At 43.6% G+C, this 17,186-nt stretch overlaps 1 protein-coding gene across 1 annotated transcript in view; it reads left to right on the top strand.

Annotated features, from left to right (window-relative positions):
• The window catches only part of IQGAP1 (IQ motif containing GTPase activating protein 1), a 100,904-nt gene that overhangs the window by 61,988 nt on the left and 21,730 nt on the right, over positions 1-17,186 (top strand). The window contains exons 16-23 of the mRNA XM_026510510.4: positions 8,781-8,871; positions 9,065-9,232; positions 9,938-10,080; positions 14,345-14,515; positions 15,207-15,290; positions 15,387-15,458; positions 15,554-15,623; positions 15,998-16,206. Of these exons, the coding sequence (XP_026366295.1) occupies positions 8,781-8,871; positions 9,065-9,232; positions 9,938-10,080; positions 14,345-14,515; positions 15,207-15,290; positions 15,387-15,458; positions 15,554-15,623; positions 15,998-16,206 (1,008 nt within the window). The remainder of the gene's footprint in view (positions 1-8,780; positions 8,872-9,064; positions 9,233-9,937; positions 10,081-14,344; positions 14,516-15,206; positions 15,291-15,386; positions 15,459-15,553; positions 15,624-15,997; positions 16,207-17,186) is intronic.

Genomic DNA, 17,186 nt, shown 5'->3' with positions numbered 1-17,186 from the left:
TTACTTGGTGAGAAGCAGTCGGCTGGAGGGAAGCTGTAAATGAGGCTCTGTCTTTGATGTTAATTTTGGGTCATTTGGATCAGAGCCTCCCAAACTTGGCTGATTGTTAAAACACTTGAAAAGTCGTTTTAAAAATACAGATTCCTAAGCTTTAACTCTGTTCTTGCTGATTCAGAATCTCTAACTTGGGGCCTGGCTGCAGTGGTTTTGGGAAGGCCAGTGGTGGTGGCGTTTATTTTTGCTACCATGTAAGTCCAGAAGGAACCTTGTATCTGACTAACAGAGGAGTGGGCTTTGGGAGAATAAGCTAGGTCTAGTTCCCTAAAAAAGGAAAGTCGTTGGAGGATATAACTTGCACCTGCTCTCACGCATGCTGTAAGCCTGACTGCTCCTTTTGTTTGGGTCATGGCAGTTAAAGTTTTAGAGGATGTGACTAGAGTTTGAAGCATTTCCTTTTGCGGGGGAATAACTTTCAGAGTTCATCAAAGTAGGAGAAAGGGGGAGGGCAGGTTAGAGGAAAATTTGCTTAATACTGCCAGGCCCGGCTCTGTGTAGACTGCATATTTGGTAGAATTGGCTTTTTTTAGGCTTCAGCTTAGCAGTTCCTCTGAGCCATTTTGGGAGTGGTTTTAAAAATAATCATCTGAGTTCTAAATTTAGCAAGCAAAAGATCTTAATTTAAATTTAGTCTGTAGTTTTCTTATGATATCTTTGTGTCTGGTTTTGGTATCAGGGTAATACTGGCCTCATAGAATGAACTGGGAAGCATTACTTCCTCTTCTAGGTTTTAGAAGAGTTTCTAAAGGACTGGTGTTGATTCTTCTTTAAACATTTGGTAGAATTCACCAGCGAAGTCATACGGTCTTGTGTTTTTGGGTTTTGTTTTGTTTTCGTAGAATGTGTTTTGATTACTAAGTCCATGTCTGTATTTGTTATAGGTCTATTCAGATTTTCTTCAAGTGTTCTTTATCCTTCCTTCCCTTTCTCATTGCCTTCTGGGATTTCCAGTATGCATATATTGGTATTATTAATGGTCTCCACATTAAGGCTCGGTTTGTTTTTCCTCATTCTTTTTTCTTACTGTTCCTCAGACTGTCTAATTTAAATCGACCTATCTTCAAGTTTGCTGATTCTTTCTTTTGCAGGCTGAAATCTGCTGAGTCCCTCTAGTGAATTTTTCATTTCAGTTATTGTACTTTTCAACTCCAGAATTTCATTTGGTTCTTTTTTAAAAAATAATTTGTCTCTTTATTGATATTCTCTGGTGAGACATTGTTCTTATACTTTCCTTTAAGTTCTTTAGACATGGTTTTCTTTAATTCTTTGAACATATTTAAAACAGCTGACTTAAGTCTTTGTTTCCTTTTTTTCCTATTTGAATCATGCTTTCCTGTTTTGTTTTGTTTTTCTACTTTGGTAGTTGTTTCATAGAATTTTCTTTTTTTCTTTTTAAAATTTTAATTCCAGTATAATTAACATACAGTGTTACATTAGTTTCAGGTGTACAAGATGGTGATTCAGTAATTATGTACATTACTCAGTTCTTATCATGATAAATGATATTTAATCCCCATCACCTATTTCTCCCACTCACCTCCCTTCTGGTAACCATCAGTTTGTTCTCTATAATTAAGAGTCCAGTTTTTTGGTTTATTTCTCTTTTTCCTTTTGCTCCTTTGCTTTGTTTCTTAAGTTCCATATGTGAGGGAAATCATATGATATTTGTCTCTGACTGGCTTATTTTACTTAGCATTATACTTTCTAGCTCCATCCATGTTGTCGCAAATGGCAAGATTTCATTCTTTTTTATGGCTGAGTAGTATTCCAGTTGTGTGTGTGTGTGTGTGTCTGTGTGTGTGTGTGTGTGTGTGTCTGTGTGTGTGTGACACACATACACCATATCTTCGTTATCCATTCATCTGTTGATGGGCACTTGGGCTGCTTCCATAATTTGGCTATTGTAAATAATGCTGCAATAAACATAAGGTTGCATGTGTCTTTTCAAATTAGTGTTTTTATACTCTTCGGGTAAATACCCAGTAGTGGAATTACTGGATCATATGTTAGTTCCGGTTGGTATTCATTCATTCATTCATTCATTCATTCATTCATTTTCTGAGAGACAGAGAGCACAAGCAGGGGAAGAGGCAGAGGGAGAAGCAGCCTCCCTGCTGAGCAGGGAGCCCGACCTGGGGCTCGATCCCAGGACCCTGGGATGCTGACCTGAGTCCTAAGGCAGATGCTCAACCGACTGAGCCACCCAGGTGCCTGTGGTAGTTCTATTTTTAATTCTTTTTTTTTTTTTTTTAAAGATTTTATTTATTTATTCGACAGAGATAGAGACAGCCAGCGAGAGAGGGAACACAAGCAGGGGGAGTGGGAGAGGAAGAAGCAGGCTCATAGCAGAGGAGCCTGATGTGGGGCTCGATCCCATAACGCCGGGATCACGCCCTGAGCCGAAGGCAGACGCCCAACCGCTGTGCCACCCAGGCACCCCTCTATTTTTAATTCTTTTTTCTCAAATGAAAGGTCTCACATATTTATTACTGAACCAACCGATTATTGCTGAAGCATAGTAACAGAAGAATCTTTTCCCCAACAAAACATGTCTATTGTTCAGGTAGTAGTGATATTCACAGGGTGATAGGATACAAGCATGTGACCTTCAAAATAAATATGTGTGCCATCTCTTGTGTGACCCTTATAAACCCAGTTTGGTTCTTCAGTGCCTCCTTGGAGTTGTACCTGATTTTATTACCAGTTTTCATCCTTATCCATTGGGAAATAGAATGGTTCTGCTTTTGTTTCTTGGCCGGGAGTTGCTTGATCCTGAAAGTCTTATGAGAAGACATGGTGAGGAACAGTCAGCTGCACATACCATGATGGTGGAGAAAAGGAGAGAGCTGTTTTTAGTTTTTTTGAGGAACCTCCATACTGTTCTCCACAGTGGCGTTTCCAGCAGTGCATGAGGGTTCCTTTTTCTCCACATCCTTGCCAATGCTGCTGTTTCTTGTGTTTTTGATTTTAACCATTCTGACAGGTGTGAGTTGATATCTCATTGTGGTTTTGATTTGCATTTTGCTGATGATTAGTGACACTGACATTCATGTGTCTGTTAGCCATGTGTATGTCTTTGAAGAAATGTCTCTTCATATCTTCTGCCCATCTTTAATTAGATTATTTGTTTTTTGGGTGTTGAGCTGTACAAGTTCTTTATGTATTTTGGATACTAACCCCTTATTGGAAATGTCATAGGCAAGTATTTTCTCCCATTCAGTAGGATGTCTTTTAGTGTTGATTGTTCCCTTTGCTGTGCAGAAGCTTTTATTTTGATGTAGTCCCAATAGTTTATTTTTACGTTTGTTTCCCTTGCCTCAGGAGACATCTAGAAAAATGTTGCTATGGACAGTTTATGGTTTCAGGTCTCACATTTAGGTCCTTAATGCATTTTGAGTTTATTTTTGTGCATGGTGTAAGTTAAGTGGTCTAGTTTCATCCTTCTGTGTGTAGCTGACCAATTTTCCCAAAATCATTTGTTGAAGAGACTTTTTCCCATTGCATATTCTTGCCTTCTTTGTTGAAGATTAATTGACCATGTAATTGTGGGCTTATTTCTGGGCTGTATATTCTGTTCCATTGATCTATGTGTCTGTTTTTGTGCCACTGCCATGCTGTTTTGATTACAACAGCTTTGTAATAGAACTTGAAATCTGGGATTGTGATACCTTCAATTTTGTTTTTCTTTTTCAAGATTGCTTTAGCCACTTGGGGTCTTTTGTGGTTCCACAAAGATTTTAGGATTGTATTAGTTCTGTGAAAATTCTTTCAGTATTTTGTTGGGGATTTCATTAAATCTGTAGGTTACTTTGGGTCGTATGGATATTTTAACAGTATTTCTCCTAATCCATGAGCATGGACTGTCTTTCGATTTGTTTGTGTCATCTTCAGTTTCTTTCATTACTGTTTTTTTAGTTTTCAGAGTGCAGGTCTTTCACCTCCTTGGTTAAGTTTATTCCCAAGTATTTTATTATTTTTGGTGCAATTGTAAATGTGATTATTTTCTTAGTTTCTCTTTCTGCTGCTTCATTATTAACATATAGAAATGCAATGAATTTCTGTATGTTGATCTTGTATCCTACAATGTAACTGAATTCATTTATCAGTTCTAATAGTGTTTTGGTGGAGTCTTTAAGGTTTTCTGTATATAATATCATGTCATCTACAAATGGTGAAAGTTTCACTTCTTCCTTACCAATTTGGATACTTTTTATTGTCTGATTGCTGTGGTTAGGGCTTCCAGTACCATGTTGAATAACCATGGTGAGAATGGACATCCTTTATCTTGTTCCTGACCTTAGGGGAAATTTCTCAGTTTTTCACCATTGAGCATGACTAGCTGTGGGTTCTTTATGTAGGGCCTTTATTATGTTGAGGTATGTTCCCTCTAAATCTGCTTTGTTGAGGGTTTTTATCGTGAGTGGATGTTGTACTTGGTCAAATCATGCTTTCTTGTTTCTTTGAATGTCTTGTAATTTTTTGTTGAAAACTGGACATTTTAATAATGGGGCAACTTGGAAATCAGAGTCTGCCCCTTCCTCAGGGTTTACTGTTATCTTTGTTACTGTTGTTTGTTTAGTGACTTTCAATTCTCTTAAGTCATGTGTGGCCACTGAAGTCTCTGGTTGATTAGCTAGAGGTCAGCTCATAATGATCAAGCAGAGTATTAAGATTTTATTTATTTATTTATTTGGGAGAGAGAGAGTGAGCCGGGGGCAGAGAGAGGGACAAGTAGACTCTATGCTGAGTGTGGAGCCCAACACGGGGCTCCATCCCGTGACCTCCCAAGATCATGACCTGAGCAGAAACCAGGAGTCAGACCTTTGACTGAGCCACCCAGGTACCCCTAGGCAGAGTATTTTTAAATGCCTGGAACCAATAAAGCGCCCAGCCTTTGCTGAGGGCCAGTGTGCATGTTGGGGCACACCTTCAACACTCAGCCAGGCAGTTTGCAGTTCTGCCTTAGCCCTTGCTTCATGCTTGCACAGAACCTCAGGGTCAGCCAGAGGTGAGCTCTTACAGCCTTACCTACGCACATGCATTATGGCCTTCTGGATTCCCATCTCAGGAACATGTCAGAGACTTTCAACGTTCTCTGGATGTCTCATTCTCAAACTTTTCTTTTTAAGCTTTTTGGTTGCCTACTGTTTGCCTAAATTTTTATCCACTGCTCTAGACATCTGTGATACTAAATAAGTGCCTCCTACTGTTTTTAATAAATGCCCCTGGAGAAAAGGCTGTTTGTGCTGGGCAAGCTCTAGGTCAGTTCAAATGAAGATAGCCTTGTTGTTCCTTTCTAGGGACCTAACAGGTTGACTCATGACAGTTCTCTGGGAATTCAGATGGGGCTCTGAAGGAGGGTGTGTGTGGGGGGGGGGGAACAGACGGGAGTGAAGACATTTTAAAGTGCCACAAAGCTCACAGTTGTTGAATTGTACCAGTTCAGCGTTTTTTCTTGAATAAACTCTCTCTGATTGCTGCAAGCCTTGGTCAATTTTTGTAGTTTTGAAGAAGTTGATGTTTTTTGCCAGGGTTTTGTTTCTTTTACGTAGGAGAGGATTTTCAGATGTCCTTACTCTACTATTTTCACTGGTGGTCACTTCTCTCTTCATTTAAATTTAGTGTTTTTGGAATATTTGCTAAAAGTGTGGATTACTAGTCATTGGGTAGTAATATCCGAATGCCAAGACATGGGTATCAGGGATTCTCAAGGAACCCATTTTATAATTACAGATATGAATGACTTGTAAATCTCTGTTCTGCTCCCCCCACCCTATAGTATGTGTGTGCACAGACGTACATACATGCATGTAGCTAAAGCTCAGCTGGTATGCACCAGTGCAGCTGTCCCTGTCGTTGGGATGTGTGAGTGTGTGCTTTACACACACTCACACACACACGTGCGCACGCGTGTGCGCGTATACGATAGCCATTCTCTTCCCCTTGTCCCTTTCCTATTTCTGTATTTTGTGGCTTTTGTCCTCTTTTACCTACAGTCGTTGCCCACGTTTTTGATTCTTATTTCTATCTCTTTACCTCTTCTGAAATGGAGCCAGTGTGCTAAACGTTAGCGTTGTTAGGGGGCAGTATTTCAGCATATTTTATGTAGCATTTTCACATTAAATCTTTTTTATCTCTGTAATCTGCACAACATCTAGCCCAGAGTTTTAACTCTGTGCTCAGTGATCTGTATTAATCTTGGGTGATCTCTTTAGAGCGTGCAGGAGAGTCTGGGGCTTTTATCATCTTATATGATCTGATTGGAGCTGAGAGAACCTGTTCTTTCCTTAGACTGGGATGAGGTGATGTATGTTGTCTCTCCTTCCTCACATTGCTGTCATTTTTCCCTGACACACCTGAGACACCCATCTGTTCTCTTTGTCTTGCCTTCCATAGTGTAGCTCTGTTACCCGTTTCTTAGGTGAGCATGCATGGATATGCATTAATTTTCTGCTTTAGTCTGCCTGGGGCAGAGAAGGCACAACTCCGAATGGTCAGAATTCTTGATAAGCTGTGCCTTCCTCTGAATGGAGGGAATGTTGGGCCAAACCTCCCAGCTCTGCGTGCAGCACATTCTGCTCAGGGGCGTCTGATGTGTGATTAACTTAAAAGCAACCATAAGAGCCTGGTTCTGTGGAAATACTTCTGTTTTTACGTGAGAGGATTTTCAGGCTACCCCTGTTGGAGACTGCACCTCCAGCCCTCAAGCATAGGACTTCTCCGTTTACATTGTCACAAACCTGAAGCGAACTCATCCTCTTGTGTCACACTGAAACTCTTGCTTAGCGTTTCTAGTATGTATTGGTGTGATTTTAGGGGGATTGTGTGGAGCCATTTTCTGTTTTCAGTAATGGAAAGTGACTAGTGGACGGAATGTACAAACTTCTGTAATTTGTTCTTGCATTCTGTCTGTCTGTGTACTCCTTTCCTTTCCTCACTGCCAGTTTCTTAAAATTGGGAGAGTGCCTCTTAGGATTCTAAGCCTAGCACTTACCATAATTTGCTTAAATGATCTTTCTTTGTAAAACTCTGCATTTGAAAGAAGTAAATCACTGTTTTCAGTGTCACTGGCCTGCCTTTGCCCTTATCCTGTCACCAATGTGCTTTATAAATTGCAGGAATGGGGGACCTCTTGGCTCTGCCGAGTGAAACACTGTGTCTCCCTCCACAATAATGTGGGAGGAAAGTGAAGCCTTCTTTGAGCTTTGGCGACTTTGGCTGTTGGGCCTCCTGAGGGCAGGAGGAGGGCAGTGAACAGGGCCACTTTGCCTCGAAGCCCAGACCCTGCTTCATCTGGCATCATAGTTGCAATTCCTGCCCCCAGTTGTCCGATTGGTGCCCTGGCAGATGATGGATTTTTGATCTGCCCTTTACCCCAGGTACTGTTAGCTCAGGCCTGAGAAACAGTTAATTTTGTTGGATGTGCCAGGATCGTCTCAGACATGACTCTCTCAGCCTGGCCACTTCAGAACCCGAGGTGCCTCACCTCTTGTGGAGAAGACTGCCATCCTAGTCTCCTGAGCTGGTGCTTCCTATACAGACTTTCAGAAAGATGAGCAAACAGAGGACCCTGTTGGAGACAGTTGAAACTTCTATAACCTCAGTACGTGACCCCTGAAATCTAAGTTGGTATCAGAGGTTTCCATTTGTGACCCTCCTGCTGAGACTAGGTAGGTGGCAGAGTATCGAGTGTGCTGCCTGCACCCTCACAGCAATGAGTCCCCGGAGCTACTCGCGAAGCCACTTGCCCAAATCAGAGAGTGGTAGCCAGATTCTTGGAAATTGGAACATACTACAGAAGGATATTTCTGTCAAGCCAGTTCTATTTAAAATGCCTTTCAGAGCAAACGATTGCCAATAAGCGACTTGAAAAAAAAATGGGGGGCACCTTAGTGGTTCAGTCAGTTAAGCATCTGATTTCAGCTCAGGTTGTGATCTTAGGGTCGTGGTACCAACCCCCATGTTGAGCCCAGCACTAAGTGGGGAGGCTGCTTAAGATTCTGTCTCTTCCCCCTTCTTCCCCTGCCCCTCCCCCCCGGCTCGTGTGCTCTCTCTCTAAAAAAAAAAAAAAAAAAAAAGTCCAAGATGTGCTTAGAAAGAAGGAAATAAGCTAACACTACTATTTCATTTGTGTCCCTAATATTCAGCTCAGACTGCACTATGGACCTGTGAGGCTTTTGTTGGCCATGCTGAGGAAACTAATGACCGTTTTTTATGTTTCTGTGTGAAAGTGTGTTTTTAAGTTTCCAACAACTGATGCAACATTCAGGTTTTAGACTATAAACTGGGGATATGTTTAGATCGCCTGTAATGGCTCCTGGCTTTACCTGTGATAAAGTCTGATGCTCTTAAAAACAGTAGTCATAGAGAATCTCAGTTTTGTTGGCAAAGGGGCTTTCTAAAAAGTATAGCATGTTCATATTCATGGCGTAACAAATTCCCTAGGCCCCTTCCCAGTTTGGTCCTTCTGCCACTTCTAGCTGCTCTTGACCTCTTGAACCACTCGCCTGCATCTTCGTGTACCCGTCACCTGCATCTGAGGCATGTCTCTTGTACTCTTTTACCAGGCTTTTGATGCCCGGCTGCTTCCACTTGACTATTTGATGTGTCTTGTGTGTTTGAAACTTCCTCATCTGCATCTGATTGAGTCTCAGAAGCCCCCTTGATCTCTTGTACCCTAATTCCATAACTCTGACATTGTTTTGCTTTTTCGTGGTGCATAGGAAACCCAGGACGAGTCAGCTGTGTTATGGTTGGATGAGATTCAAGGTGGAGTCTGGCAGTCCAACAAAGACACCCAGGAAGCACAGCGGTGTATGTATCGGAGGCTCACTTCTGTTTCTATGGCAGGCGGGGGCGGCACCGGGCTCCCTACTTCAGTATTCAGCTTGGTGGAGAGATGGGGTGTGGGCAGGGGGCAGTTGCCAGCAGGCGAACAGTTGGTGAGGTAGTGTGTGGCTTTAGACACTTTCTGAACTGTTCTGGTGACAATTCTCTTCCGGGATAGTTGCCCTAGGAATCTATGCCATTAATGAGGCAGTGGAGAGTGGTGATGTTGGCAAGACACTGAGTGCCCTTCGTTCCCCCGATGTTGGCTTGTATGGAGTCATCCCCGAATGTGGTGAGACTTACCAGAGTGACCTTGCTGAGGCCAAGAAGAAGAAACTGGCAGCAGGTGAGTTACAGGGACATAAATATGTGCCCTGAAAGGAAAAGCGTGAATCTATGAGGGGTCAGCTATAGGGAAGCATACTTTAGTGTAGAAGCACAGTATGTAGGCTTATTTTAAAGCCCCTAAGGAGATAATTCCCCTACTAATATATATATATATTCTCACACCCCCCCTCCTGGCAGCTGTGTTAAAAAGGTCAATTTTCTGAAAAGGCAGGAAGGATCCAAATATTTGACAAATTATCTTTCTTAGGGCGTCATAAGTTCTGATTGCCTGAGTTTACAGATAGTTAAAAGTAGTTTATCTGCAGAAAGAGGGGAATAAAGATAAGAATTTTCATCCCATTGCATGGCCTTTTTTTTTTTATTAACTGGAGAGGCTGAATGGTTGCAAATCTTTTATCAGAATAGTTTCCTGACACACAAGATCTTAGATGCTGGCTTTGGAAGGAACAAAGTTAATCAAGGTCAGTTCCACAATTGGACTTCGTATTTACTTTTATAACGTAAAATGAGTGAGCTAAATGAGACACGACAAAGCCATGATTTTAGAGGGACTTAGGATGCCCCCTTCTCTTACGGATGCAAGGAACAGGTTTTTGTAATGGTTCTATTTAGACCCTGGCCAGAATAGTCCTGCAGTGTTAGATAGATGAGTATGGGAAGTGTGGCTCTGGGTTTCTTTTATCTTTCCTTCATTTTCTGTCAGGAGATAATAACAGCAAGTGGGTGAAGCACTGGGTGAAAGGTGGATACTATTACTACCACAACCTGGAGACCCAGGAAGGAGGATGGGAGGAACCCTCGGACTTTGTGCAGAATTCAATGCAGCTTTCTCGGGAGGAGATCCAGGTGGGTCACATTTCCTCACAAAGACAAGAAGCCGAGAGAACGTGTTCTAGAGCGAATATTAGTGAGGAGGACAGGACCCGTGGTTAGAAGCCCGAGACTAAAGTTAAGGCTATAGAACAAACTATGTGGACTAGTTTTTTCCGTAGTGGTTGGGGGAATGACTGAGGGCCTAAATTAATAAAGCATCTGAACTGTAGAATGAAGTCAGGTCAGTTGTGTGCTCATTAAAGAAAACTTGGATGATCAGGAAAAAAGAAAAATGAAAAGTTGCTGTAACTCCTTGTTAAATGCAGTGACTGTTAATCTCTCTGATTTGCCTTTCCAGTCTTTTCTTACTGTTCCACAAACTACAGACCATGCTGTTTTGGAATATAACCTGCATTTTCAAATATGCTTAGCATTTTTTTATAGCTGCTTTTAAAGTGCTTTTCCCCCATCCTCTGTGTGTTTGCTTATGCTGTTCGTTCTTACTGGAGTTCATGCATTCATTCAGTAGCTACTCACACCTCCTTGAGTGTAGCAGGCTCTCGTCTAAGCAATGGGGGTGCGGTCGTGGACAACACAAGTCCCCGCTGTCACAAGGTGTCCCTTCCCTGCCATCTACATCTGTCAAACTTCTACCCATCTCAGGTATCACCGCCTCGATGATTTTTTTTTTAAGTTTATTTAAGTAATCTCTACACCCCATGTGGGGCTGGAACTCACGACCTCGAGATCGAGAGGCTCTTCCCACTGAACCAGCCAGGCTCCCTACCTCAATGAATCTTTTTAAAATACCCTTTCCTTTCCCCCTCCAACTTCATTTGAAGTCCCCCCCACAAGAACTTCATAGTAATTCAGAATTTAACCAACTTGGATTTGAATTTCAGTTACATCTATACTTGTCTCATGCCCACTTCTGGTTTTTAAAGTCAGCTGCTGAGTTCGCAGGGCTTGTGCGTAGTAGCCGCGTATCTTGTCCTGGATGGGCTCTTGAGCCCTTTTAACATTACTTGGTGCTGAGCTCACGCTCATTAAACTGGAGTTGTCTAATGAACATTAAAAGAGAGGAAAAGGTATCAAGGGGAGATGTTCAGTGAGCTCCTATAGGTCGTAGTTAGAAATGTTATTTTTATTTTCATTTATTTTTTTAAGTAATCTCTACCTCCACTGTGGGGCTCAAACTCACGACCTCAAGATCAAGAGCCAGGTGCTCTGCGGACTAAGAGGCACAGAGGTTCCTAGAGAGAGGGGACAGTACAGCATTTCCCAGCTCCTGGGAAGAACCGCAGTGCCCGTGTGTGTGAAAAGTGAGATGGTCTCTTTATTCAGAACACCTGGCAGAGGGATGAGTTTCTGTCTTGGGCTTAAAGTTCTCCTCTTACTTTCCTGGTGTTTCATCTTCTCCGCTAATGATTTCACCATGAGGAAATTTAACGAAAGCCCTTGAACTCTGTGAGTGTTGAGTGGGGTGTAAAGATGTGTGAGAGTCTCTGCCTTCCCGTTGTTCCCACTGTGGTGGCGAAAGCAGCACGGGGATGAGTCCTGCAGTGTGAGGCAGACAGAAACAGATGCCCGAAAAACAGTGACGTGGAAGGAATGTTGAGGAAGCAGCTAATTTTGTTCTGGAGAAAGACGGCACATACAGTATTTCAGCAGGCACGGAAAAGAGGAAGGGACTGTGTGGGGAAAGGCCCAGAGGACTGGGGGAACATGGGCCAGTTACGGGGAGACGAGTGGTCCTGGGCCTGTTAACTGGCAATGAGGAGAGGCTCAGGTGAGTTTCCAGGGCCTAACATGCCTCATTAAGGAAGCCAGGCCACCTCTTCTAGCAGAGTGATTTTTAACTTTGAGTCAGACACCCCTTTGATTAGCTCATTAACTTCCACAGAGACACTCCTACGTAGTATTTTTTTTTTTAAGATTTTATATATTTATTCGACAGAGATAGAGACAGCCAGCGAGAGAGGGAACACAAGCAGGGGGAGTGGGAGAGGAAGAAGCAGGCTCATAGCGGAGGAGCCTGACGTGGGGCTCGATCCCATAACGCCAGGATCACGCCCTGAGCCGAAGGCAGACGCTTTAACCGCTGTGCCACCCAGGTGCCCCCTACGTAGTATTTTGCATATGGACCGAACTAGAATTTTAAACGGGAGGGATGTTTCTTCACTTTGGTGCAGGAACTAACCTCCCTTAAAAAAAAAAGAATGGCCATCAAATTGGATTCTCCCACTTTCCACTTCCTGTACTTCAGTGAAGTTGGATCTTCACTGAATCCTTAATCATTTTCTTCTCCAAACCTTATCATTCGTCTTGTCTCTGATTTCATTCTCCCTGTTCCTCACCCACCTTGTACTCCTTCTCCTCTCATAGTTCCAGTTATTCTCATATGTAACCTGGATCTGTGCTTTTTTGAATTGTGTGTGGGCACGTGCATGCGTGTGTGTGCGTGTATGCATAAATGTGTGGAAGTCCCCCGGGGATCTTGGTAAAGTGGAGACAGATTCCGTGGGTGTGAGAGGCCTGAGAATCTGCATTTCTGACAGGCTCCCCTGTGATGCTGTGCCGTTGGCCCATGGGTATACTTCTCAGTAGTGGGCTGCATACATAGTCATGTTGCCTTCATTGTAGGAAAAAAAAGACAAATATTTTTAAAGCCTGTGGAGTGTTCCTGATTTGGCCTTGCCTACAAATTTGTCATCTGTTTCTTCTTGCTGAATGCCTTAAAAGTTAGTCTGGCCCCTCACTAATTCATTCCCTATTACCACTCACCTCTTAGCTCACAGCAGTATGGTTTCCTGTCCAGCTTTCACTTCAGTAAAACTCTTGCTTTAGAACTTACCAATAGCCTTTTAATTGCCAGGGTCACTTAGGAGTCTCCTCATATTTGACCTTTCACTGTGTTCTCTTCCTTAAACTTGCGACTCTTGGCATCTTTAGTGCGATTCTATTCTGGTTTTCCCACTTCCATCTCCCTCGCTGCGGGCCTTCTCTCCCTCTGCCTGAATCCCATCAGGATGCTGCTGGCCTCCTTCTCTTCTGCTGCTTCTTCCTCTGCGGCCTCCTTCAGGTCTGTGGCCCTAGCTCTCTCCTTTGTGCTTATGAACCCCAGATCTTCTCCCTCCAGACTTCAGGCCTTCTCCTAACCACCAGCTCTGCCTTTCCATGTGCAGTCTAGCAGTCCAGCAGACACCTCAAACACGGTCTCATAGAAAAACAGCCTGTGACAGTAAATAAAGGTGTATTTTTTTCTCACATAAAATAATTCTGGAGTCAGGCAGTCCACCAAAGGTGTGGTGGCTCCACAATGCCATCTGTTCCCAGGATCCGTCTGTCTTTCTGCTCTGCCATTCTTAGCACATGGTTTCCACTCTCAAGGTCACCTTGTCGTCCAGAATGCCCGCTTGGAGCAGCAGCCATCCAGTTACCAGTTCAGGCAGGAAGTAGGAGGAAGGAAGGGAGAGCAGAGAAAGTGTGCCAGCTATCCGTCTCACTTAAGAAGCTTTCCCAAAGGTCTTCCCAAATGACTTCTGCGGACACCGCACAAGCTGCTTCCATCCCCAGCCCGTGTAGTCTTTTAACTGCACATGTTGTTGGCCAGAAAACAATATCAAGGCTCTGATACCAAGGAAAAGGGAAACGTGGATGTTAGGGGAGTAACCAGATGTTTGCACTGTTCTCGCTGCTGCTGTGCCCACTCAGGCCCAGGTCACCCCTCACTTGGATTACAGTGACAACATTCCTATTCACCCACTCACGCCAACCTGCCAGCTACTCTGATAACAGTCTTGCTTCTCCAAAAATAAGTCTCCTGGCTCTGTTCCTCTGTTGGAAAGTGTGCTGCTTTCTCCGGGGCCTATAGCCCCAGTCCACGTACTCTGGGCTACTTTTCAAGGCCCTTTGCAGCCCGGCCATTCCCCTGCAGTGTCCTTCCTCCACTGTGGCATTCTAGGGGCTTCTGGGACTCGGTACCCAGCCCTGTGTTGTACCTGCCATTCTGTCCTCTTGTCAGCAAGCACCATTCCTGGCACTCAGTGTTGGGTAGGTGAGTGTGTAAAGGACATCGTGTGTGTATTTGTAACTTTTTTTTTCTTTTTTTTTTTTTTGATGTGAGAACAACTTGGTCCTAAGAAATAGACCTGAAGTCTTCATTCCCTCTGCTTCGTTAGAGATGTGGGGCAGACTTAGGAAGCCATGAGGGTTGGTGTGTGCGCTGTGGATGAGAGAGGTTCAAGTGTCCCTTCCCCCCGTGTATGTCCTCCAATGTGGCCGAATGCTTTTGCAGAGCTCCATCTCTGGGGTGACGGCTGCGTACAACCGAGAACAGCTTTGGCTAGCCAACGAAGGCTTGATCACCAAGCTGCAGGCTTGCTGCCGCGGATACTTGGTTCGACAGGAGTTCCGATCCAGGATGAACTTCCTGAAGAAACAAATCCCTGCCATCACCTGCATTCAGGTATCTCAGACCGTTCTGCAGACAGCAGGGGGGCCTCCGGAGCAGGGGCAATAAGCAGACAGCTCGTACGATCAAATGAGAGTGGTGTTTGCCCTCTGGCTTCTTGGTCTCTCCCTTTTTTGACAAGTGCTTCCTTCTTATTACTGTTGTAATCAGAATAACCAGAGTGTGCTGGATAGTTTTCGTGGTGAGTTGTCAGACAGAGGCAGTTCTTCTTGGGTACCGCGTTGTCTTCTAACACTGTTCTTTTGTGTCAGATTTGAATCTTGAGGGAAACAACTGTGGTTTGACTACGGTGACAGATAGCATGGTGTCACAGGAAGGATTCCGATTTAGGAATCGAGGCCCTACCTCTACCAGGTGGTGGTGAGCCCCTCTAAGTTTGCTTCCTCATTTGTAAATGGGGATACTAATACTTACCTTCCATACCTGATTTGTTGTAAGGAGCCAATAAGAGAACCAATAAGGCATGAAGTGCTGTGCTGACATTGGGGAAGTGGGAGGTAGCCCTGTGCTTTCCTGGTGGAGGGACAGCCCTCATCCTCATTCCCCTCTCACCGCTGGGCGTGGTCCTTTGGAAAGCTTCATCGTGAATTGCTCTTCAGTAATGGGTGAAGATGAGATTTTTTTTTTTTAACTTCCTCTGATCCTTGGGAAATAATATGTCAACTGTAACGTTTGATGGTTTCAGTCCCAATGGAGGGGATACAAGCAGAAGAAGGTGTATCAAGATCGCTTAGCTTACCTGCGCGCCCACAAAGATGAAGTTGTAAAGGTATGGTAGTCCGACAGCGTTTCTCAGCACGGGACGTGAGTGTGCTCTGTGTTGAGAAGAAGGACTGTTCTAATTTCCAGGATCCCTTCTCCACAGATTCAGTCTCTGGCAAGGATGCACCAGGCTAGAAAGCGCTATAGAGATCGCCTGCAGTATTTCCGAGACCACGTAAGTACCCTTGGCTATAAGGACCAGTAGAATTAGTTTTGCTTTATTTTTGGTGAACAAATGAACAAAGGAATTTCTTCTTCTTTGTTCCTTAGATAAATGACATTATCAAAATCCAGGCTTTTATTCGGGCAAACAAAGCTCGTGATGACTACAAGACTCTCAGTGAGTAACTGTGCTCGGCAGACAAGAGTTGAGGCAGTGGTTGAGAGCCACCAGGTTCTGGGTACTCTCCACGGATCTCTTTTCTGGTCCTGAAGGCAAGGCTTGGGGGCTAGGGTGCTGCGTGTGATGTAAGTCCCTTTTCTAACCCGTGGCTCAATGTCTTGTTGCTTGCCATCTTAACCTGTGTCATAACATAGCAGTAACATGACTGAGAAGGCTGCACTTGCTGGTTGTCTTTGCACATCTCGAAAATAAACAAATACTTTATGTGTGTATAGAGTTATTTTTTCAAGACAATGCCAACATTTCCCCAAGACTTAGAACTTCTTCTGGTAATTCCATTACATGCCTGACACATGCTTTCTTTCTGTCAGTCAACGCTGAGGATCCTCCGATGATTGTGGTCAGAAAATTTGTCCACCTGCTTGACCAAAGTGACCAAGATTTTCAGGAGGAGCTTGATCTTATGAAGATGCGGGAAGAGGTCATTACCCTCATCCGTTCTAACCAACAGCTAGAGAATGACCTCAATCTCATGGATATCAAAATTGGACTGCTCGTGAAAAATAAAATCACATTGCAGGTATGGTCCAGCACCAGCAGAAACCTTGGGGCCCTTTGTCCTTCCTGGTACCCCCTGCCTCACCCGTTCTGACTTGCGGGTAGGGTGGAGGCTGGCTTTCTTCTCAGCTAGTGCCATGCATTCTTTAAAAATTACATAAGGTGCTAGAAAGGTTCTGGCTGGGCCGAGGATGTCAGATCTCCCCGTCCTCCTCCCCTTCGACCTTTCCCTGAAGCCCCTCAATTAAATGGTTTGATCCTTTAAAAAAAAATTTTTTTTTTTTACATAAGAAACGAAATAATTCAGTACCAAATTTTAAGTAGAGAAAAAGATAAAAAATCATCTTGTAATTCTACCCCCCACGGTCATTTTGTGTCCTCCATTTTCACTTAATATTGGAGGATAAGATACTTCACACATGATCACTTGTCATAAATACTATTTTTAATGGTAGTACCTATCTGACATTGAGGTTGTTTTTCAAGTTTTTATTACAAATAACATTGCAGTTAATGTCTTAGTGAATACGTAGCTCTTATGGTATTTAAGACTTAGTTTTTAATATAGATTCCCAGAAGTTGGTTTCCTGAGTCTGTGGACGTTTTTATAGTGCAGGTTCTTTTTTTTTTTTTTTTTAAGATTTTATTTATTCATTTAAGAGAGAGAGAGAGACAGAGCACAAGCAGGGGAAAGGCAGAGGGAGAAGCAGATTCCTTGCTGAGCTGGGAGCCCAGTTCGGGGCTCAGTCCCAGGACCTGGACATCATGACCTGAGCCGAAGGCAGACACTTAACCATCTGAGCCACCCAGGCGCCCCAGTGCAGGTTCTTAATAGGGAGGTGGAAGTAGGAGATTGGACTGGTGTGCTGAAAATAGGGTACGGTGTAGCAATTCTAAAATAGTTAATGGGATCGGCCAGTGCAGCAGACTTTCATGCAAGTTTTTTTGGTGTTCCAAGACCTTTCCTGCAGTGCCCAGTTTCATCTTTCAAAGCTGTTTGAT

Source organism: Ursus arctos, unplaced genomic scaffold (genome assembly GCF_023065955.2).
Source record: "Ursus arctos isolate Adak ecotype North America unplaced genomic scaffold, UrsArc2.0 scaffold_28, whole genome shotgun sequence".
Taxonomy (NCBI): Eukaryota; Metazoa; Chordata; class Mammalia; order Carnivora; family Ursidae; genus Ursus; species Ursus arctos.
This window is presented reverse-complemented; position numbering and strand designations above follow the sequence as displayed.